The 25,121-nt window shown below is 40.6% G+C and overlaps 1 protein-coding gene across 5 annotated transcripts in view; it reads right to left on the bottom strand.

Moving 5' to 3' along the window:
• The window catches only part of phldb2b (pleckstrin homology-like domain, family B, member 2b), a 38,313-nt gene that overhangs the window by 8,713 nt on the left and 4,479 nt on the right, over positions 1-25,121 (bottom strand). For 2 of the 5 annotated variants that reach the window (XM_088001141.1, XM_088001137.1), the window contains exons 2-16: positions 22,524-22,580; positions 22,243-22,366; positions 20,774-20,872; positions 20,420-20,503; positions 12,174-12,293; positions 10,147-10,328; positions 8,642-9,847; positions 5,098-5,475; positions 4,140-4,301; positions 3,822-3,959; positions 2,543-2,671; positions 1,001-1,156; positions 805-915; positions 634-708; positions 28-180 (exon numbers count right to left, since the gene is read on the bottom strand). In XM_088001141.1, the coding sequence (XP_087857267.1) occupies positions 28-180; positions 634-708; positions 805-915; positions 1,001-1,156; positions 2,543-2,671; positions 3,822-3,959; positions 4,140-4,301; positions 5,098-5,475; positions 8,642-9,847; positions 10,147-10,328; positions 12,174-12,293; positions 20,420-20,503; positions 20,774-20,872; positions 22,243-22,366; positions 22,524-22,580 (3,174 nt within the window). Of the gene's footprint in view, positions 1-27; positions 181-633; positions 709-804; positions 916-1,000; positions 1,157-2,542; positions 2,672-3,821; positions 3,960-4,139; positions 4,302-5,097; positions 5,476-8,641; positions 9,848-10,146; positions 10,329-12,173; positions 12,294-17,597; positions 19,030-20,419; positions 20,504-20,773; positions 20,873-22,242; positions 22,367-22,523; positions 22,581-25,121 lie in introns of those variants that run through there. The other 3 variants (XM_088001139.1, XM_088001138.1, XM_088001140.1) reach the window with 3 other exon arrangements.

Raw genomic sequence — 25,121 nt, 5'->3', positions numbered from 1 at the left:
AGACAAACGTCACATGACTCCACACACCTCGTCCTCCGTCGGCTTTGTGGAGTCTTCCTCGGGGGAAAGGTTTACCTCAGACTCGGGGGTCGTTTTGACCATAGAAGGGGCAGAGGCAGGGTTAGGGTCCTGCCCAAGCTGTGAGTAAAGCTCATTGATTTCACTGACAGTGACATAGCCCTGGAGGGTATTATGAGGAGAAATAGAGGAAAGAGAACGGGTGAGGCATAGCGAGAAGTGGGTGAGTCACATTACCAATGCAAATATAGAAATTAGTAGTTAATATGTTGCACAACTTGGTAGCAAAAAAGTTACGTACACGCTTGGTAGTTACCATACATATCAGAACAGACAGTCAATATCATTTCAGCATTAATAAACAAGAGATTAATATTTGCTGAGATCGTTATGGAGACTGGAGACCAAGTCAAAAGGAAAAGGGAGGAAGCACAGGAGACTCCAACAAGACAGGAATACCTTAGCTTTCTTGAGAAATACATTGAACAGAAAGGACTGACACACATCTGCTAAAGAAGCTGTAGCCTAACAAGCAGAGAAGAAGATCCGAATGACTAAATCAGGGGGGAGAGTTAAGGAGTCACATCAAGTCTGCTCGCTGTCAGTCAAACCTACCTCTCTTAGAGAGAAACTCCGGCCACCAGTGAGGTCAGCGTATTTTCTTTCCAGTGTTGCAAGGCTTTCCTTTTCCTAAAAGAGAGAGAAAGAGAGAGAGAAAAAAGAAACTTAGCCCTTGCACTAAATTTTTCCTGTCTGGAAGGGATCCAAACATGGGCATCATCATACTCTTTGCAGCATCACTTCGAGGTTGCTCCTCTCCTTCAGGAAGCTCTCCTTTTCTCTCTGAGCCTGCTCGGTTATCTGCTCTGCTTGCTTCTTCAGAGCCAAGAGTCGCTCCTTAAAGGAGGAACAAAAAAACACAAGCCTTGGATCAGTCACATTCGAGCAACTCTTTAGGTTCCGTAAAAATGAGAAGTGTTACCTTGCGAGTGACGGTGCTGCGCTGGTAGTCGGCAGCCTCTCGGAGAAGTTCTTGTGTACGGGTCTCCTTCTCCTCGTCCTGCCTGCTCTCCTTTTCCAGCTGCTGGAACTCCAGGTCTTCGAAGCGCTTTGTCTCTGCCTCAAGTACCTCACAGTCCTAATGCGCACAATGAGAAAAGACGGTGAAGGAGTAAAAACCAGTGAGTCTAGGAAACGATCACTAAAACCGACTTTTGAAGATGACGACAAAAAAAGGTGTAAAATATGCCAGACCTATACATCAGGTATTACAGACGGACACACGTGTTGCTCTGAAAGATCAAACTTATGTGATATAAGATCTCAGCACAAAACTTTAGTGAAACAAAACAAATGCAGGCAAAACAGAAAAAGACTAATCCGACTTTCATGAACATTTACCAGTCATGCAGACACCGACCCATGGCTGTTTGACTTCACATGCAAAACATTAGAAACATTTAGGCATTCATTGATAAACAAAGCAAAAACAAAATCCCTATCAGGCTTGTAATTTTAAACAAGGAATTGATGTAATTGAAACCTAGAAAAAATAAAAAGCTAATATTCTATGCCCAAACTGGTGTGTCAGCCCTACTATTTTAGAACCTTAATAGATTTCATCAGTTTCATGGCAATGTAGCAATAGCAGAAACAAACAGAAGCTATTCAGTAGGAAAAGAGAACTTGAATGGAAGACAGCTTGAGTGAGTCCAGGGAGAAGCTGGGGTGATTTAGCCGAAGAAGTGCAGATTTTCTACATGCATAATAAAGTATGCCAGCATCCCGTGCCTTTTCCAGTCCACCCCGCAAACACTTTCCCACATTCATGTTTTAGTTAATGCCACAGTGTTGCATGAACTGATGTGTGTTTGATGCTGCATTTGCATGCTTTTCATCTTCTTCTACAAAACAAAATAATTTGCTGAAACAGCAAAGAAAGAACAGTGCTTTGCAATTTATTCCCAACTCTTAAACCTGTTTACATTTTTTTTAAATATTACAGCCAGAAACCTTAATGGGAATTTATGAAATAGATGGAAAATGATGAACTTTTCCAAAAAAAGAAAATTTTATTTTGTATTTTTGATTAAAAAAATATATACAAAAGGTTGGTGTGAATTTGTGTGCTGTTGCAAAAATAACTCTAGTTCAGTAATATTTCATGGGATGCGTCTGAGAAGAACAGTCTGACTGTAAAAGCTTAATGCAGATCCTCCTGAAGACAGTGGTTGTAATGGATTTTATTTGGGGGTATAAGAGTAAAATTGGAGTGCATGGATATGTATACCATGTTTTTCTAATTTTAAATAATACAAATTTTATGAATCATTTCTCATTTTCCCTCCACTTCACAATTAAAGTTCATGGTTGCAATGTTGCAAAATATAGGAAAGTTGAAGCTGCAAGAATACTTTTGCATGGCACTGTACAGAGCTGTGGCAATATGTATGCGTGTGTGCGTGTGCATATATATGTGTAGGTGGGTGTGTGTGTGTGTGTGTGTGTGTGTGTGTGTACTGACCCTGGCTAGCTGCTCCTGCTGGGGCTCCTTGGTGGCTTCAGGGCAGCTGTCCAGCTGGGAGCGCTGCTCACACACAATCTGAGCCAACCTCTCTACTCTGTCCCTTTCTGCCTGCAGCAACTCGCATGCCTGGTACACGCATGTTTCCATACGTGTACATGTACGCACATTCCCACGCAACAACATGGACACCATGTACACATTTGTGCATGTGTACATATATATATATATACATATATATATATTAAAAAAAATGAAACAAAGACAAGAACACATACACACGCAGGACAGAGAGAGGATGGCTGAGTTAGTGGGGACTTGCAGGATGACAGTTAGTTATCATGGCTTTAAAGTCAGTAACACTAGCCTAGAGGAAGGGAGGGGATCAAGGGGTACGGAGGAGAAAAAAGAAAAAAAAAATTCTGGCAGAGTAATGGAGCGCTTGTTACAGGGAACGGGGAGGTGGTATGTGAGAGTAGGATAAACGTTGCAACAGATTCGTGTCCTGCCTTTTGTCAAGTTTGTTTGCATGACAATGATTGAAGGAATGGGTGGGAATGGAAACAAGGACATAAGGGATGGTTGAGCGGAGGATTAACTGGCACATTAGTGCTCCTTTCTGTGTACACATGACACAAAACAGCCACCCAAATACGTACAAGCTCTCAACTTTATTTCTGAACTCCAGTTTTCCAAACAGTTTCTGATTGATTCCTCTGTCTTTCCCTCTCTCGGCCGTTTTCCCCGACTGCAGCTGCTTAGACATTTTGCTCAGGTGGAAGGAATGAACACAACAAACTGTAATTTTGCTTCGTACTCGTGTTTAAATGTAAAATCTTAAATATCAATTCCACCTGTTTATCTAGCAATTTGCACATTTTCCCTATCCGTGCAACCATATGGGAGTCTAAATAAGAAAAAAAGCTACACCCATGTATATATTTGTAGATTTAATGCAGTAGTGTGTGAGACAGAATAGCTCTGGGGACTGATGCATCCTGGGTAGTATTAGCAGATATATATTTGGAGCAGAGAAAGCATGAGAAGGATTAACACCTTCCGGTTGCTCACATGACCCCTGAACGTATGAATCTCTGGGCTGCCAATATATTTGTGAGATTATATTCCATGGTTAAAATTCTGCCAACTGTTAAAAGGCTGAAAACTTCTCCATAACTTACACTAAGTTTAAAAGATTTGCATCTGTATCACTATCACTTATCATAATCTAAAACCATAGGTCAAGACAATTATATGGCTTCAAAGTGAAGACTTCTACCTTTTCTTTTTCCTGTTGGGACTTGGTCTCCAGGTCTTCCATCTTGCTGTGAAGTTCATCCAAAGCTTCTTTCTCCCGCTGCAGAGCGCCTACTTCCGACTCTTGCTCCGCTTCGACCAGCGCTCGCTCGACTTCCACCTTTAGGAAATAAATCAGACTAGTTCCGGAGTTTCACGCTGAAGACATGTGTTCTGGCTATTGTTTCTTGGGTAAAACATTTTAACACGACAAAATGACAAAGAAATAGAAAGAACAAGGTTCTATGTCTTTTGAAAAGAACGCAAACAAATCAAATGGCCAGATTTAGCCGTCAGCTACCTCTCGGGCAGATTCCTCCATTTGGTTGTCCAGCTCCTTGATTTTTTGCTCCAGCTCCTCGATGTTGTTCAACACCTGAATTCTCTCCTCCTCTGCACGTCTCACTTCCTCCTCTGACGGCACTGAGTCTTGCCCTAGGCAGGAAGCTGAGTCCTCTGCAGACTGGTAAAAACATACCTGATTGAACTCATTGAAACACAAAACTTCAATGTTGAGCTTTAAAAATGGAACAGAACTTATAAATGGAACAAAATTAGTTGCAGTCTCATATCAGCGCAAATAAGTAATATAGAATAAACTACATTCACGTACAATGCAAAAATCAAAGAAACAAGCAATAGAAAGAGAAAATATTAAATAAAATTTTAAAAACTATCACACAAGAATTTTTTTGTAACTTTAGTAATAGATGTCGATTACAATCGAATATTGAAAAATATACTATTTTACTTATGTTTCTTTTTGTTTTTCAGATGAATTAAGTCTATACATACAAACCCACTGACACAGGCAGCAGCTGCCAATTTAAAATGGTAACACTTGACTTGTTCTAATCTAATAAATGAGCTGTAAATATCCCCCATCTGTGGACACAAATGGTAACAATCCTTTTCCAAGTATTTCGACAAGCAACCTTGTTACTTTCATGCTTTCCACAGAGACAATGGGAAACATAAACACTTCATAAATAATAATCTGGGCCGATAAAGCTGATCCACACACAATGCGCCCCATAAACACATGATTTTACCACAACAGAAGGCAAACTTTTGATGACAGGATTTATAGTGAATGTATTTTGCCGTTTCTCTCAGATTTCTGTCAAAGGATAGGATTATAATGAATCATATTGAAGAAATTCAGGTTTTGAAAGGTAAACAACACACAAATATTGGCACAAAATGATCTCAAAATCACCCTTACAACTGACAGTTTGAATAAAATATTTAGCAGATACCTCATTTGTCCTCAGAGATCTTGAAGAGGATGACGGAGCAAAGCTTCGTAGGCTGACTGCCGGCGATTCGGCCCTGTAGTCTCTGTGACCGCTGCTGCGCCTCCGCCGCGCCTGCAGGTCGTCGTCAAAGTAACCGTTCTCTGATCCCGGGGAGGTCATGTGACCGCTCCCCGGAATCCCGTTAACAGCTGAAGAGTCCGAAAACACGGACGGCGTGTCGTCATCGTCGTCGTTCACCTGGAGCTTCTCCAGCTCCTGGTTGATCTTCTGGAGATCCGCAACCGCCGACGTGGAACTCGGCGCCGGTCCCCCTCCGTCCCTTTCGGCACGCCCGAGTTCCGAGCAAAGAGACAGGATGGTTTCTAGCCGCTGTCGCTCCTGAAGCAACCACACAAACACAAGTATTAGTTGAATGAGGCACAGGATGTGCAAATTAGATCCTTCTATTATTTACAAAAAGCTCGAGGATAATGATGCTGTTTCCAAAATAAAAGACGCACAACATACAAGAAACTGTTTTACATAACATTTACTTATAAAGTATCTGATGATTATGGCTAAAATTCTTAATAACATAAGAATTTGATAACATAAGGATTACCTGGGGAAGCATTCCAGAAATTATGGCTCCAGTTCCAATGTGATTATTATTTATTTTGAACCCAGTACCATTCCTTTCATCTATTTTTAACAACATATAGTTAAATAAAACACATTTAAAATAAAAGAAGAGAATCTTCTCTCAGTTAGTATGCCCACAGAAAGAGTTCCCCTCCTGCTGTTGTTATTGCCAGAGTGCAGCTATAAGTGTCGACCTACGGAAGCTGCAAAGAGTCAAAACGACCCCCCTCACTCTACAATCCCTAGACAGAGAAGCACATGAGCCCCAACGCTCATGTGCGTTGGGGCTCATGTAATATTACCTGCCTAGGTAATATTACAAACAGAGGAGGGGGACTTGGTGTGTATGCGAATCACAGCGAGAGACCAAGAGATCCAATGAGGAGGTGAACAGCTGTCGGATCCGATCGGAAACGTGCGGGGAAACAAGACATCACCTAAAACAAGGGAATGTCTGTAATGCCACATAGGAAACAAGACACGTTCAAGGATAACATCATCTAGGAAGAACTGGTGAGGATGGGGAAGTGAAAGGGTTGACATATTCAACTCCAAGTAGAAGCCAACAGACTTTAGGAGAAATGTTTTCATCGGATGAAAACGGCACTAAACATATTTTGTAGCGATTGCAATTCTTTTCAGAACAACTATTACACCTTTGAGTGTAGCTTGTTTTTTCTATTGTATTTCAATAGAACCACGCTGAGCCATTTCTAACAGTTAATGTGACATCACAACCTGAGATAAAGAGTCTACGCCAGTTTGTCACATTGATTGATTCAAAAGACAGACACTATAAAATTATATTGATCTCCGATCAATGTAACCTTGATCTCATGTAAAGTGGAACAGATTTGGAAATAAAATTTATTGGTTTATGCTTACCAAAAAGGAAGCAGCAGTAGCACCCCTGGCTAAAGCTAGTGTAATATACACATAATGCTTAGAAGATAGAATTACTTAGTGTTCAATAACATGAAGTGAACACTTAATTTATTATTGAGTATCAAGAGCTTCACATTTCTAGATGCAGTTTATAAAAAATAACCACTAGATGGCAGGAAAAGTTAAGACGATTGGAGATAATTTCCAATGTTGAGCCTTAGGCTGAACTAAAATCCTGTTAATGGCTCTTCCCAGTTCCCACATGCATCACTTAATAGAAACATATGAATCTGTAATTGTATTCCGGTTTTTGATGTCCACAGTCTTTTGATTTAATACCAACAAATACTGGTCATGCTGGTAAAGTGAGATTGCAACTGAGCGTTTGAGTAAACAAGGCAGAAATTACATCAGTAAGTAACCAAAGAGTAAGTTGATGCCATTTTAGTTTGAATTCAGTTTCTCTTAGAATATGAGCTCTGTCTCTTTCCAAAAAAGAAGTGAAGTGTTTAATAATTCTAAAATCTATGCATTTCATCTAAGTTAGTGAAATATGACAATGTATGAGAGATGCATAAAGACAGAGAAGCAATAACTATATGATCACACTTATTACTATGTGTTATGCATTTGTGTGTTTATCCACCTGCTACACTAAGTCTGTAATCTTGGTTTCCCTGACCCACATCTAAATGATGGGCTCTGCGGCTACTCAGTGGTTGAAACCGCTCTGGGCGGACCTCCAGATGACTGACATAAACATCTATCAACATGTACACACATACACACACAATCCAAGCGCAAGGTTAAGAATAGTCCTGTTAGTGCGGGCTAACTGCCATAAGCATCTGTTGAGTGGTAAACCTCACTATGTGTGTGTGTGTGTGTGTGTGTGTGTGTGTGTGTGTGTGTGTGTGTGTGTGTGTGCTAAGCTCCCTGAGAGAGTATGTTAGAGAGGCCAAAGAGAATGCTATTCTGGAGGCAAGCATTCCTATGCTAACTTGATTTCTGAAGACCATTTGTGAGCATGTGCATTCCACGCTTCCACTGTCAGTGATGACTTTTAACACAACCGTCCTTTTTTTCTTCAGAGCCTTCATTGTAGGAGCACAGGACCCATCAGCATGCATGGCCGAGTTACAAAAATTATCCTCTTGAGACTCTTGTCAAAGACTCACAGGACCACCGTGGTCGAGATGGTCTGCCGAAATCACTTCTCATTGTCACAGTTTGCTTGAGGAAAATTTTGTTCTCAGCTTCATGTTGTCCGCCCCTTCTTGTAACAACGCCCTTGGCGATCTTTTTTGCTGTATGTGAAACTGTTGTGAGACTGGTCTGGATTTCATGGGTGTTTGTTTATATGTGGATAACAGAGCAACTCAACTTCCATGAGCCAGTTTTCTGACTATCTGTGTAAGGTAGGACAGCTCTTTTGGTTGCACTGATGGGCAGAATTCTGCAATTGTTTAAGTCCGCAAGGAAGTACGTACTGAAATACTAAACTCCTCCTGCTCAGTTCTGGTCCAATGCAATGGAAGAGTTTCTCACCAAGGCCCTCCGTTCTATTTTTTCCCCGATAACATGGGAAAATAAAATTAGATTTTCCAACTTGTCAATCATTATCTCCTCATCCTCCAAACTTTTTTGAACTCATAATAAAAGTCGTTCCTCTCTGCCATGAACGCTGTGTTTACAATACTGCGGAAAACCACACACATATGAGAAAACACCATGATATCCACTGCAACGAAGCTGTTTCAGAGGAGCTTGGTTCGATGTGTCTTGTGGACCGTGAAGGGTCTGTGCAAAAACAAACATCCCAAAACCACGAGACCACGCTTCGACAGTTCAACCACGCTGGACCCTTCAGTAACAGAGTCCACACCGAAGAGTGTGATTATGGTCACCAACTACTTTTTGGGTTGTTTTGTTTTTAGCTGCATCTCAAGCATATACTGGTAATTAGACAAAAAACAACAACATCTTATCACTTACAGTAATTATAGACAACCTAACAGACAAATACTTTGCAACTTACCAGTCTCTCCACCTCCTGCTCACGAAGTCGCTCCTCTTTCTGTCTATGATGATAATCCGTCAATTCTTCTTTCCCACTAAGAGAGCTAATACTTCCCCTTCTTTCCCTAAAACCACCAGGTGGAGCCACTCCTGCCTTTCCAAACGACTGTCTCCTCTCCCCAAGGCCCGTCCCATGATCCATCCCTGCCTTCCCAAACGAAGCCCTTGTTTCCCCGAGTCCCATCTCCAGGCTGCCAACTCGTCTATCCTTCTCCCCCAAGGACCTCTCAATAACTGCAGACACTCCTTGGGTGCAGTTAAATTCTGCCTCAGGAGGGCTGGATTTTGTGGAGCTGATTGAGCCCATTGAGCTGGTGGAGGTTAGGCTGAGTTTTTTGGCAACTCTTGGAGAAGAAGAGCCCCCTGCTTTGGATGGGATTGTCACATCCGGCGGAGCAGTTGTGGAATAAGTAGAGGAGGAAGAGCTTTTAGGGGAGGAAAGAGAAATAGACACAACACCTTCACCATGAGTATTGGTCTGGATGTGATTCTTGTTAGATACTTGCTGGAATGAGTTACTGGAGCTGTGGCTGTATTCAGGGTTGGCATTTGGATTGTGGCTGAAAGACTCCTTGCCTAATTTGTAACTCCCATTCATATCGGCTTGTCTCTGTGGGAGCATCGATAAGGGCAGCGTTCCACTGCTTTCACCTCGAGGAGAAGGGGAAGGACAAAGACGTGGCAGTGATCGGCTATGTCCTCCAGTCATAAGGCCGCTGACTGACCCGGCTGAATATTTCCTGGTTCGAATGGTGGGCGATGGATCTTGGCTCCCATAGGTACGCCGACCCAATCGAGGGCTTGAGGGCATGCTGACAGCACCTCCCACTGATGCAGCGCGGGACGTAGAGGAGGGAGGAAGAGAGAGGAGAACATTGTCGCTACTAACAACAGAAGTGGAAGAACCTCCACCGTTCCATGTGGACAATAAAGGGGAGGAGCCTGGATTGTTCAGTCGTCGACTGTCAGAGACGCCACGGTTGTCTTGACTGCGGCTGACAGAACCACGAGAGGAGGTCAAAGAGTCGGACCGTCGTCCAGGAGGAAGATGGGAACCAGATTTCAAAGAGACGGGTGGACGATCAGAGCTGTAGAAGCGCCTCGCCTGTTCCTGATAGGCTGATGAAGACGTGGCAGGACTGGAAGTGGGTGTGGTGGGAGGAGACTGAAAAAATCAGAAGGAAAAAATAAAAGACTCTAATAAACTTGTAAATAAATGACAAGGTGTAAGAATTTTTTATTATTATTATTATTATTTGTTCTTTTCCAGTGACACAAGTAAAACATCCGGGATAATATTCAAACCCCTACGAGCAATCGTTGTTTTCACTACTAGAGAGAAAATGTTGGGGGTTTTTTAGCCTAAAGCGGATATCAAGGATAACTAAACAAACTTCCTAAAGTCTATGAAAGCATTCAGTACAAGGATAATAAACCATGTGTTGGACTTGAAGCAGTGCTGACCTGTGTGACACTAAAATAGGAGGGGTTTGCATTCCCATTGGCTCTCAGGCTGTTTTCCAGGGCTATTTTTTTGCGTTGCAGGGTGTCCATCAAATCCCGGAGCTCAGAGGCTGATCGCATCCCTCTAGCACTACCGCTGCCTCCGACTGCATGACTGTAGTCACTGCTGAACTTTAGATAATCTGCAAGAAAAGATATTAATTAATAGGTGAACAGACAAGTTCATAGGAAACAGACTAAATTAGATAGAGATTAGAAAAACAACCAAGCAAATTGGAACAATGTGCAAATATTTGATATGTTATGGAACTAAGAAAAGACAAATATAAAAGAAAAGTTGGAATTGTAATCCTTTTGTAAAAAAATTGGGGTAAATATGGACAAAAGTGCAGAATGAGAAAATGAAAGAAGAAAAACCAAAGGAGAAAGATTGTATGTCTACTTGAATTCACAGGTATTCAAAAATTAGACTTTTGGCAGAGCACATTAAGTCAAAAATAATCCACAAATGGAAGGGAGAATCTAAGTGTAGGATCTGACTCGCACACACATTTGGATTTAGTGTGGAAGTGCACACACAAGAACTATCTATTAGATCCAAAACAAACAGTTTAACTTGAGCGGAGTTGCTTGGAATGGGGTTTTGGTTAATGAAAAGGCCCACAAACTATTGTAGAGTGCCCTAAAAAGACCCCTTCCACTCCCCACCACCGTTCCAAAGGCTTTTTATTTTGAGCGCTTGCAGCCGACTCTTTGAAGGTCTTTCCCTAAACCTCAACTGAGTCTGTTCTACTTCCTTCTTCCTCAACGTAACGCTATGCCAAAAAAAATCTCATTTTTTGCAGGATAGTCCTAGTTTGACGCACAGTAAAAACCGCCCAAAATTAGACTTAAATGTCCAGCCATCGACTGTGCAGGTGAAAACATATTAGGTGAGGAAGCAAAACCTGCCCATCTTTTTTTAAAACTTCTGTGGTTTTATGTGGAAAAGAAGCTATTACGATCTTAAGCTTAGACCACCCAGTGTTTTAATGCCACATTTACTCAGAAACACACACACACACACACACATGCACACGCACGCACACACACGCACACACACGCACACACACGCTGGCGGAAGCATTTTCCTTCAACCCAGAACTGTGGATCTGCTAGAGCAAAATAAAAAAGTGTTTCTCTATCCAGGAAAGGTGATTGTTTAAGCTTGGTTGAAGAATTTCAAAGCATAAACTAAAATATCTAAAAGGTTAAAAGGACAAAAAAAAAATAGCAACAAAAAATGTGTCCGTGTGGGGAAACCGCTAAAACTTGACACGGTTTTGATAAATGGGGCAGAAAATGAAAGACATCATGAGATGTCATAAGATCTAGAACCTCACACACACATGCAGTTTGTGTCCATACATGGGCAGATTTAAAACAGAGCTGTGGTGGTGGTGTGCAACAACCCGCTTTTACCTCAATAACTCTCCACTTGTGCCCCAGCTATTCTTGCTTTGTGTAGGAGTCTTCCCCTTAGAGTTCACATGTCAGAATAGGACTCTCAACAAACTGGATGCTGAAGGCAATAGTCGTAGCTCGCAGCAAAAACAGCTTTGTCCGTGTGTGTGTGTGTGTGTAAAGCTTGTGCTTCAGGTTAAAAAGATAAGGAATTCCACTGACAATTGCTCACACACCTTGCACCAATCAATCTCTGAGGAGACACTAAAATCCAGCTGTCTCACCATGGCAACCGAGTTACCAGATGAGAAAAACATTCCAATACTTTTTGGAAAGGTAAAATTTTTTGCACATGTGTGACATGCTTAGATTTAAATGCACTCCAGTGTCCAGTTGATGACAGCATATGTGTATGTTCTAAACAAGAGATGCAGGGATGATGCAAACGTTTAAAATGGACAAAGTGGTTTAAGAGAGAGTGAAGGTTCAACAAGAAGAAGAGGGCACAGAAATACAAGCAGAACAACAGTTACGGTTCAGGGAAAGGTTTTGCAACTTTTAACGCCAATCTTCTGTGTAAGTACCTGTGTTGTAGGCTAAAGCTGACACTGGACTCTTTTGTGGAAGCATGCTCTTCATTCTGCTGGCCTCTGCAGGATGGTTGAATCGGAAGTAGTAGGACTTACCCAGACACAGGGAATATCCTAGAAGAAAAACATAACAAAATAAGTGCCTAGAGTGCCATGAAAAAAAGTATTCTTTAACTTTTTTACTTTTATTGTTTTACGTTAAAACTTTGAACTTTATTGGGGATTTCACATGAAAGACCAGTGTAAAGTAGTCCAAACCTGCGAAGTAGAAAGCAAATGATTTTTAACACAGTCGAAAAATATCTGAGGTTTTTGAACTCAAGATTCCTGGACTAGCTTGTATTTAGCCAATAACTCTGTCACCAAACAGCATAATACTGCCACTTCTATGTTTCACAGTAAGGTGAACGGTGTTCACTTTAGATGGCTTGCAACAAACTGCAAATGGGATTTCGTATGCCGGCTTTCTTCCTACCAATCTTTCAAAATTGGTAGGATATATTTTTTTCTTGTTTGATTTAATAGCTATCCTCTTGACAGTTTGCTTCAGCTAAGCTTTGGATCTCAGAAAATATTCAATAGTTACTATAGGCCTCTTATCTATTTCTCTTATTAATGCTCTCATTGCCCTGACCTGTCAGTTTTGGTAAACCTACCATGTCTCAATAGGTGACAAAGCTTTTTTGAAAGCCACAAATCTTTTTCCTTACACTTTGTAATTATGTGGTGCTGTTTGTTAGTCTTTAAACCATAAGCCAATGAGTCACAGAAGCTGGCTTGTAGCTGTTTTGAGTTTTCAAGTAAGAACAATAAACTGGAGGAAGGAAGGTATAGGGATTTGCTGTAGGGTCGACTGGAGAAGAGCTTATAGTGAGTAAAAGCAAACTAATTAGCTATAAAGAGTAAAGTGCATAATCAGATACACAGACAAAACTAAATCTTTTCAGGAAACAAATCTGTTGGCTTCAAATTCAAATAAGCTTGGAATATTTATTCACAGCCAGACTCTCTCCTGCTCATGCTCGCGCACAGCTAGCCATCCCAGTCCCACAGTGTTTGCTCTGGCCATCAATTAGGCGGAGAGGGCCAGGTATTAAACAAGACGTCAGGGTCGCAACCTCTGCAATATACAGCCAGCCACAGCTGTCCAAATACATCGCATGGCCGCAGAAAAACTGCAGGGCTGACACTTAACGAGACTTAAGCGTTATTCAACACAAAAAGAACCAATGCATCAACTTTTCTTTTGTCTGCAACTTTTTCTCCATGATTTACTCGCCAGTTCTGCTGAGGACAGAAGATTCAGGTAAGCCTGTAAAACCCCATAATGTTCGCACATGTGTAAAGGGGCTGAGAAAGCACCTCCGGAATAGCTCCATTACAGTTACATCAGATTCCTTAGATCTGAAGTCAGACACCACACTGAGGCAGGAGGGGGATAACAAGAGGGCGAGTGGAAAAAGACTCAATGGAAAAACGTCAGTTATTTTCCTTACTCTTTTTCTTTTTTCTCTTTTTTTGTCAGCGTCTTACATTTACTCCCACTCACAGCCTCGACTATAGGTTAAAAGTGAGTGAATGCATTTTTTTTTTTACCTTCATTAAATCCAAGAGGTTCTATCTGCCAGACTGCCTTGGACAGCACTCCCCCCCCCAACCCCCCTACTTTCAAAGTTGTAATTCTTAGCACAGAGGGAGACCTGAATGTGGTGCTGACACACACACACACACATACACACACACCCCCACACACACACACCCCCACACACACACACACACACACACACACACACACACACACACACACTTAAGAAAGAAATGTTTAGTCTACACAGCTGGACTGTGAACTATTCAAATCCATATCTATGTAAACAGAACCCAGCAAGTTTAGGCACAAATGGTGAGGAAGTGGCATTAAGACAGGAAGATCATAAAGACGAGTTTACATGAAGGAAAAGTCACACACACTCAGACACACACACACACACACACACATGCAGCTATTCAGATCTAATAATACATGTTTGTCAATGCCAGACATGAGTAATGAGAGTCTTCGACATGTTGTGCATCATCCGTATGAGGAAACACGTCTTTATAGTGTCTGCTTAATGAATCACAGCACCTCTCAGAATTTAGCAAGACTCCAATCAACAACAGTTGGATTCTCGCAAGTTAACCCTTGTGAAAATCCAATTTCCTCCCCCCAATAACCTCACCATGGGCCGCCTTTCAAGTGGGGAGTAAAAAGCATGCCCTGATTTGTTAACAGCCTCTTAGCCTTTTTAATTTCCTCTCAGCTCCTTCATCTATAAAATCTATTAGCTAACCTGCTCTTCTTTTTTATGGCTTTGCAGCCTTTATTGCAGTATGCTCTTATATGCGATGCAGGCAAAGGGATAAAGATGAAAAAAAAAACATACTATCTGTGTTAATCACATAGCATAAGATACACTTTCGAAGCCTTTTCTAAGTATTTACATACACTCAACTTTTTTTTTGTTCTCAAAACGTTTTACTGCAAACATGGACGTATTTCATAGGAATTTTATTAAATAGATCAGCACAAAACAGTACTTATGACATGACAAAAAACATTTTTGTTTTGATTAGGTCTGAAGAAGACCTGTTGGATGCTGCAAAAGAATAAACTAGTAACAAGGTTCACCTTCCACCATTCGCCCTGTCATATTAACCAATTCTACTTGACGTTAAATGCTCCCCCTTATTTATATTAATGATGTTTTGAGTCCATTTTCAAATAATGTATTGATAATGGCATAATAATGCAAGTTCTCCCCCTCAAAGAGCAATAAACTTTTTGTTTATTTTTATCTTTTTGTTAATAAACATTTTGTTCAGAACACCTCTCTGAAACTGGAAGACATTTTAAATAGTCAAAATAAAATACAACCAAAAACAAACAAACAAAAACATGCATAAAAAATGGAAATAAAAAAGCACACACCAATGAAACCTTAACTAAAATGGATCAAGATGTCTCTGTAAACAAAATTGCCCTTCAAAAACTATGAATCATCAGAAAAGAAATGATCGAGTTCATTTTAAGTTACTGTGTGATTAATTGATTAACTGCTTACTGAACAGGCTTATCCACGAGGTCAGTGTCCATAAACATGACTGAGATCCACTCATGTTTATGTGTTGGAATGGTCTAACCAAAGTTCAGACCAAAATCCAACTGAGAATCTGTAGCTGGGCCTTAACATTGACGTTGACAAACACAATCCACTTAATATGAACGAGTTTAAACTGTTGTGTAAAGATGAGCAAACATGTTAGTGTCTGTGCAAATCTGGTAGAAAGAAACTCACTGAGACAAAGTAGTGATTCAAACAGGCTGAATATAAACACACCTCACTGATCAGATTTTTTTTTCTGTACAACTTCATGAAAACGACCCATCCTCAACCTTCTGCTTCCCAGTTTTGGACCACTTGGCCTGTCACATAAAATTCCAACAAAATACAATGAAGTTTCTGGCTGCAACCTTTCGGGGGTTATTAATACTTTGCCAAGACGCTGTAAGTCCTTAATTGCCTAAATGAAATAAAATTAAGTCTCTTGTAATTAAAAGGTTGAAGTGATTCCAACTGTTCTACTCAATAAAACCCATTTGATCTCATTCACGTGCTCCCTTGTTAACCAGGAAATTGAGTTTGCTACCCGTGTCGGAGCATGCTTTACCCACAACACACACGGCATTCAAAGGCCTTCTTCCATAACAAGAAACAACTTGAAATTTGTCTGTATATGCATTTACAGGATAATTTAAAGTCTGTGATCTACAAAGTCAGACCTCAGAGTCTTTGAGGACACAGATGTATGGGCCGCTTCATGTCTGGAGCCAATTTCTGTTCCCATGTAGATCTACGCATGCCACAGCGCTATGGGAGGGGAAACTCTCGCTCCGTTTGGGTTAGCATAAGTGGAGGAATCGGCAATTTGAGACAATTAGGCTACGGTGCAAAAATAAACAGGTCGTCGAGATCCCATGTCCAACAAGTGCCACGGTGAGGCTAGAGTGACCCGTCTTTATCAGCTTTGACGTTCCAGGTAATCACTCAAACACTTCAAAGAGCAGTTAGGAAAATTCCTGCCAGTTCTCGTCTGAATGGAGATATAGCTTTTCAAAAACAGTTGTGGTTAGAATGCAGCAGAAATCACTTGGATCTAGAAGGGAGTTTATTCATTCATGAAATGATGCATAAACACAGGATCCCAGTGGGAGAATAAGCCACACATTAACCCTGAGTGGAGCAGAGGGGATCAAGAGCAGCTCCAGGAAGACGGAGACGGATCTTTCTCAGGGGATACGTTAAAGATTATAATTCTGCGCAGCTCAGGTGACACAGCATCTCTGCTTCTTCTCAAATTGTACCCATAGCGCTTTGACCAATTCAACTGTCACCAAGCCTAAAAAGCAAAAAGAAAACCGACAATCTTCAATCTGTTTTAAATCGGAAATGTAGACTAAAACTTGTAAACAAAGACAGGATGAGGTCGACACGTCTCTATGGCTGATAAAAAAGCAAACAAACAAACAAATAAAAAACAACTCAAAAGTGCAAATGACAAGCAGTGGACAGAAACCTGCAAGAACAATAACCTCACAGGTTTTGTGTCCAGGTGTCAGGTAACATGACCGTGGCTGGCTTCATTACCATAAGGCTCGTACTCTTTTGTTTGCTCACCCTTCGCTTGAGAGTTTAAAAGCTTATTTATCCCTGAGAAGCCAGAGGATGTTCTACAATCTGCACATAAATGTTTTATTCAATTAGAGAGTGCATGCAGATTGTGAAACAATACAGCTGGATGTGACTGAGACTTTCAACACTATGTGGCTTTGCTTTCTCTCTGCTGCAGCAGCTGTGATTTACACCTCCAAATGAATCTGCAACGAGTTACTTACTATTTAATTAAGGCTATTTCGCAAAGTTTTCAGCGTGATCCCAATCACAAGTGATCCTGGCAAAAAAAAAAAAATATATATATATATATATTTTTAGCAAAATCAGATTATATCAGACCCAGCTGTCTTGAGATCTACCAGACAAAGACACAGAGAAATAACCGAAACAAAAGGAAGCTTAATAAAGTCATACAGATTACATATGCACAAAAAAAGTAGAGGACCTACCACTATGGGAGACTATAGGAAGCCAATGCTATTTTAAATTCTTGTTGAAATCACTTAATACGTCGAAATAATACGTTCGTCATTTGTTATTATGGTAATTTACGTCCAACTAGTCAGAAGAAAAGAAAAACAGCATACATAAACACATTCCATTCTGAAAGATACAAAGAGATACATTTTACTAAAATAAATTGGAAATTGGAAACAAATGACGCAACTGCAAATGCAACTTTGTAGCTAATAAATTCGTTACTAACCTTGTGAGTCCCATTCAGTAAACGCTCGGCGAATACAACAAGTACTGTTTTTCCTCTCTCTTTTTCTCAAGAGGTTTTATAGAGACCCCCGTTTTAACAGAACCTCTTCTGTAAGTAAAAGCTGAAATAAAAGCTCGTTATAAATCTGGGAGCCGCTGTTTGTTTCCCTGCTCGGTGATGAAACGCCTCCCCAGCCGTCCTGACTCCGTGTCGGAGAAAGTTCAGTGATTTACCATCCACCAGCCTCAGCCCGGGGACTGTACCAAGTTTCACTATAAAAAAAAAGGGGGAGGTTGAGCATCCCTGGTTGCCATTGGAGAAATAACTTTAAAAGTAGGCAAAATTAAAAAAAAAAAAAAAACTTTGTTTTTATCAGGCCACCGCGAAGACAAAATACGCATGGGAGTTTATAAGCGTAATAAAAGCGTGGTACGTAGTCAACCCCGGTGTGTAAATGGTACGTTCAAAGACGGTACAACGGTGAGGTATGTGGAGGACGCCCCCTCAACTTTCTTTGTCTCCCTACCTATTTCTATTCAACTTTTTTAAATCCACTGGACAAGTGTAGCGCCAAACATGCTAATGCGTTCAGCTGTCTTCTCATTTCGGGCTTTTAAAAATGTTTCAAAGATGACAAAGATGAGGTTTATACGGGGTGCTCAAAACAGGCTTGCGATTTACGTAGAAGTTAGAAGATGGAAACAATGCAGTGCAATCATTTACATGTTAGAGGACACTCAGTCTAAGTCTACTCTCCTCGGTTGCTTTGTTCCAGTGTTTTTATGAGGGATGGCTGTAAGACATTAAGGGAGAAAGAGGAGCAGCCTTGATTTGAATGAGTAATGTGAATGCTGGGAGGTTGAGTTTCTTTTTCTTTCTTTTCTTTTTTTTTTTTTTTTTTGCCCCTGTATGTTACAGAGTTCAAACACATTTTTCATGACAAAGATATATGCTTTTCCCACACGTGGATCTTCAGGGTTATCCTTTTTTTTTTTTTTTATAGCTTTTTTAAGGTATTCAAAGATGGATAGATGCAAACATTTTAGGCAACAATGAAATAAAGTCTCTTCTCTTTTTCCATATCTCTCCAGATCATGCCGTTGCAGGCTTTTTCTGTTAAAGGTTTGCATGTTCTTGTAATGCACATGGTTCTGATATCCCCTTACTATCCAAAACCATGCACGTTAAGTTTATTGTGGACTAAATTACCCTTAAGGGTGTGTGCATGCATGGTGGTTTGCCTTTGTGTTTCCCAATGAGGGACAGATAATCTATTCAGGGCATACTCCGTCTCCAATGCTGGAGATCCCTCACAGACCCATCAGGTCTACAGAAAACAAATGGATAATTTGATACTTTTGCAAACAGCTTGATTGCCATCGTTTCCTTAAATGGGCTGCATGTATCAGAAGTGCCTTCCAGCTGTTCCAATGACTTACCAGTGATGCTTATGTGATTCCAGGTCAAGCTCCAAATTCCAGAATCCACAACAGATCATTTCCTAAACATAGTTAATTGGCTCCAGGCCTCCCTCGTGTGTATTTTTGATGAGCGTTTGGTTGGTGTTTCTCAGCCCAGAGATGAGAAGCCAGAGGATGTTCCTGAAGTACGCATCTCGTCTGAGGCTCTCCATATTTTTTCCAGACATTCCCTTCTCCTCTTACTGCAATCTCACCAAAGCCGTCACCATCTACCTCAACTCTTTAATTAAATGAGTTTGAACATTTAGTATTTAGTTAAGTATTTTTGAATTTCTTTTTCCCCCCCTCCCCTTTAGAGTCACTCACTCCTCCCCCCATAACCCCACAGTACCCTGGGCTTGTGTCTGTGCATACTGAGGCGATGTCAATATTTGAATCAGCAAGGCTCACCGCAAAGACAAATAGGCCTGTCAATATTTAACTTGAATTGGCTAGGCCTGACAGAGCACAATGAGGAGGTCTGAAAAAGGTAAGTGGAAAGGAGAGACAAGTCGTGGTACGGCGACTTACATGAAACAGAAGTGGAAAACAGCAGCGTTTCAAGGAGCGCAAACTTTCAGGAAAAAAGGGAACACTCTGCGGGAGAGAAAATTCTGAGAAACTGGATAAAAGAAGAGAGCAGATAGGGTAGACGGGCAACGGATGAATCGATCAGGATAGTAGTTCTCAGAAAACAGAGACGTACTTAAGGGTCCTGGTGAAAAGCATTGGAAGTTAAGAACTGTTAGAAGGAATTGTGAGAATGTTTCAGTGTTTCTCTGACTCCCTTTTGCAGTCCACAATGACAAATCGTGAAGACTTATGTGTGCTGTTGCAGCTTCTGGAAGCAGTGACTCATTATTATAGAAGCTTGCTGTTCCAAACCACTGTGAATTAAACCAAACCAGAGGTATACATCCCCCACACACCCACACGCACTTCCAGCCTCCATTACACATGCATCACATGTTAAACACAGACACAACCAGGAGAACATTTCTGCGCACACTAAAACACTGCACACCCGCTTGTTTCCCTACATAACGTCAGCAGTTGCCCATGTGACTCATACACAGTGAGGAATGCAAGCCTACTAAACCACAAACTACCCTCTTCTTTTCTCTCTTTTTTTTTTTTTTTACAGACAAACACATACACACATACAGAAGTTATGAAATACTAAAAGCTTGAACACAAACCAATGAAGTGAATTTCCATTTAGGTTATGTACTAAATTTAACCAGTAGGGGGCAATATTTTAAGCATTTTCCAAAAAAAAAAAAAAAAAAAAGGCTTGCTTCTTCTGTGTGCAAGCAAGAGGAATGTTTAATAATAATGTGCGCATGAATGTGTACACCTTACCCTGGGTAAGTGGTGTGGGGACGGTGACCTGGACTCCATCCAGACTGCATAGATGACCACAGGGGTCAAGGGTCACCACCCCTCCTGTTGTAACAATTATAAAGCAAGTGTTGCTGACAAGTAGAGAACAAATAAAAACACAATGTAGGACAAATCATTAAAGGGGGTAGTTTCGGGTTTTTGAAATGTTGTTCTGTCCAAAGGTCTCTAGCCACTAACTTTAGCATCCAGGTCCACCTAATCTAGACTAAACCATAAGAAACTACTGATCAACGCACATGGTATGTTGTAAACATTCATACAACCGCTTGCCATTGTTAAAAAGCCGTTATATTAAGGTAAACTGACGCCAACCTTCATTGATGATATGACAGTGCTCTGCCTCAATGCCGGGGCCTTCAATCGTAATGTCCTGAGGGACGGGAGCATCTTCTCGGCCTATACGTGTCACCCCTGCGACGCAAATCAATGACAAATGATTACTAGTTTAGCAGAAATGTAAACAGTTTGAGCTAACCTATGCCTACATAGGTTTAAACTGAGTCCTCTTGCACATCATCTGTTCAAGTCAAAATGGAAATGAGGGCCAGTTGTGGGTTACTTGTGATACAGAATTAAAAAATAATAATAGTAATAATAAAAAAAACTCCAGGGCAAATGTTTTCACTTTTGTACAAAAACCTTGCGTAAAATTACTCTGTAAAAAGCTTTACATGCATTAGAGTCATCATTCTTCTTATGATTGTTTTGTATTAACTATCTGTGAGTCAGTCTGCATTAGCATTCCTTGTAATATCCAGAGGCTATTAAACAATAATCAGCAGTACAAGCATCCCTCTCATGTAGTATTACATCCTACTTGGACCACTTCACTATCCCTTTTTTTTTCTTTCTTTTTGGCAACCATCTAGAATACCAACGAGGAAACCAGCTTTATGGGAGAATACATTTTAGCAGGATAATTAAGACACACGTGCAGAACTGTTTGTTATGCAATTTTATCCGAATATAAAAGAACATTCTGCACACAAACAAACAAAATGAAAACACATTTTCTTGTAATGCTGTTAGATCTATAGATTTACACTAAAACTGTGCAGAGAAAAACATTAGTCATATTCTCTTCCTATGACAAAATGAAACGAACTGAAAAAAACAAACCCCAATCAGAGAGATAGAGGAAACTTTCTACACTGCCTGGCAAACGTATTTGTACACACTTTTACAAGTTTTGTGACATACCCAAAATCTTTGTACTTTATTGTGATTTTTGATAGATGATGTTAGTAATAAACCCCATGAGATTTGCAGGTGTAATGTCAGAGAACAGTGGTTTCCGAAAAGCATTGACTCAGGGGGATGAATTTTTCAGATTTTTACTCAGAGAATTTTTGAAAACTACTTACGATTAAAATGGCACACTGTTAAATGTCGGCCTAGCTTTAAATCTCAATAGTGCACATTGAAGCTTGGGATTGTAACCGACACCTGTATGAATATTTTATTGCTGCTTTTTATATAGAGCATGATATTCCTAGCATTCCACATTTATTTCAGCTTCTTTGTCACTGCAACCACGGAGCAGATACAGAGAGTCGTAGGAGTTTAGCAAACATAAGCAAAGACACAGGGAGAGGTTAGAGGGCATCTGGTTTCACTCCAGGCTCCATGTCAAAGCTTTGCATGGCAGGTGAGAATACATTAGAAGATTTAATGGTCTGCATCCTGTAGAATGGAGATGTAAGTGAAGATAAACAGCTTAAATATGACCTGGTAATCCCAAACTGTTTTTTTTTTTGCTGTCTTTTAGTGATGCATGTTACCTTCTTTTAGTGGCAGCAGGGTGATAGCCACACTTAGTCTCCCACTGCCCAGGCTAACCAGATGAGGCGTCGCAGTCTGAACCTTCAGGCCTTTCCCCGTGTCTATCAGGTCCAAGGGTGGAGACTGCGAGGATTAGTGGGGAATAACCAGTTGTACTTATTGCATTTTAGGGAAGTGACAACACAACGTGAGAGCTGATTCTTGGCGCCTATGCGTTGTCTGCAAAATAAATGCAAACATGTCACTGATAGCACATGTTTGTGGGAGAGTTTCATTTCACCTTGGGTTCTGGTGGACACATCTGATCCGACTCTGGCTTAAACATCATCTCGGCTTCCTGAAAAGACATACAAACACAATGTTCTGTGAAAGAGATTAGAAGTTCTTGAGGCATTATGGATGAGAAAATTGGTAGGCTGCCAGCCCGCTACAAAACCAACTTACTCACAGACAATCCCACTAAGAACTAACAGCTGATGCAGTTCTCTTTAGGAGAGAAATCGGGGATGTTTTTTGTGAGAGAATGCAAGCGCAGTAAAAAATCTGAGGTTTCTAGCATGCAAACTATTCAAATCTTACAATGAGTTCAAATAAGAACTTTTATTTTTAGTTTCCTTTATCTTAGAACATGTCATCAAAACCAAAGAAAATGCTTATTTGGCACTTATTTCTCTATTTGAGAATAAAATTGGTGTGCTTTTAATTACACCAGATTCTTAAAGCAGTTTTAACAGTGATGGATGTTTCACATTCCTTCATTGATTATCTAAATTAAAACAGAATGTCACAAACAATGAAATTGTCTGACTCCCTAAAGAGGTGAATTACTTTTTATTTGTATTGCCCGTCACTGACCCAATTCATTTTTTTTCCCTTAAAAATTAACTCTCATCACAACAGACATTCATTTAGCTTAAAGTGCTTTATATCACAGGAACATTTCTCTTTTTCATCACGATAAAACATTATGTTCCCAAATATGCACAGTTTGAATTTGGTGTAATAGATCAACATGAAACAGTGAATACTTGAAAAGTGGAAGAGAAATGATTCGGGGTTTCACAACAACATATGATTTAACATCTGGAAAGTGTGGCGTGCATTTGTTTTCAATATTTTTTTTTTATTTTGCTTTTTACAGAACCTCCTTTCACCATGATAACAGTTGTATGTTTCTTTGGTTTATGTTTGTAACTGCTTTAGTTGCAAATTATTGTCTGCAAAAGCTTGAACGAAGAGCAACTGTCACAATCAAATTTCAGATTTTGCTGGGCCTTTAACTGGACCGTTCCAACGTAAACATGCTCTTAGCTAAACTGGATCATAAAGGTACTTTCTAATAAAGACAAAATCATAACAGAAAATGTCAAGACCATATCTTTGCTTGCTGGCAGTAATTCACGACAATATTTTTGCCTCATTTGAACTGTTATGTTGCGCAAATGTGCAAATTAAAAGCCAGCTCCAAACGGAAAGGCACAATGTCTAATAACAGGACGTGAAATGCAAAAAATAAATGAAAAATCTTAAATCAGTCAGCTATAAAAGCAAGAGAATGGCAAACACTGAAGAGGAAAAGAGGCAGAGAGGAAGATGAGAGGGAGAGAAATCAGAAGTGTGGCAGCGTATGTTTTTTTTGTAAACATCCTCAGATCGTGTGCCAAGGAGTTCCTGTGAACTACCCTACAATTCAGCAAAGTGAGAGAGAGAGAGAAAAAGAAAGCTTGCCACTGTTTGTGTGTCCACACATAAAAACCTAAAATATGAAATACTGCTCCCCATGTCATGAAGCGGTGAAGGAGGTGAGTGAGAATGCAGGCAGGACCCAGGATGTAGTGAGGATGATAGACAGATTGGTACGACAAACGACATTAGACGAGGACCCGACAACAGACAAAGACAACAGGTGGGGTTGAATACACAGGGAAAGTAATAAAGGAACTGGACACAGCTGGGAGCAATTAACAGGGAAGACAGAGACTCACAGGGGAAACAGAACTAAAACACAGAAAAACCTCAAAAATAACTACACAGAAAACACAGATCATAACACCCCAAAGCGGCAACAGTGGCAGCACATGGGGAACCGCCAGGACCACTCTGTGTTTACACCTCAGACCGTTTCCTCTGGTGTACTGTCCTCAAACTGTAATAATCTTTTAATAGCCTAAAATAGCCACCTGAAATAGCTTTCATAACTAACTGTATTGGGTTTTTTTTTCAGTTCTTTTCCTTCCTTTTGGTTTTTAAACTGTGTCATGTCCTCATCTGTGTTTTCCCAAAATCGGTGCCTTGTGTCGATGTCATCCTCCTGTCTTTTCTGCGCTTTTGCCGAACCATGCCCTCCTCTCCTCCTGTCGTTTTGAATCTCGCTTCCTGTCTTTTCCCATTCTTTCCTCCAACTTGTCACAAAGGGGAAAGCAAATGGAGCACTGCCCTGCACGGCTTCCTCTAATTCAGCCACAGCTTCCTTTCTGAGGACGTTTCCTTTGCTGCTTTGACACCCTCGCTACCTCCGACAATTCCCCCCGTCTCACGGACACAGCCGTGCCTGCAGCTACCCTCGCAACCTCCATCCGTGCACAAACATCCACAAATAAACCCATAGATCAGCTCTTTATCTTTTTTCATGTAGATACGGGCTACGCATTCCTGTGACTTTCTTTTTTCTTTTTTTTCCCATTGGTGTAGACAAAGCAAATCTGCCACTTGTTATGGCAACATTATTTGAAGAAAAAATACTTCAGAGTCAAGCGAGGAACAAAAGGATTTATTTAATCCTGAAGGAGAATGTTTGAATAAATTTTCCTCTCTTTCTGCCACAGTTTCTTAGCTCCACCTTCTCTCTTTCTTTTGCAAAAAAAAAAGCACCACTTTA

The sequence above is a fragment of the Poecilia mexicana genome, unplaced genomic scaffold, assembly GCF_051168715.1.
Source record: "Poecilia mexicana isolate PSO_F unplaced genomic scaffold, ASM5116871v1 scaffold_20, whole genome shotgun sequence".
Taxonomy (NCBI): Eukaryota; Metazoa; Chordata; class Actinopteri; order Cyprinodontiformes; family Poeciliidae; genus Poecilia; species Poecilia mexicana.
The sequence above is the reverse complement of the archived record's forward strand: the minus strand, read 5'-3'. Positions and strand labels throughout refer to the sequence as shown.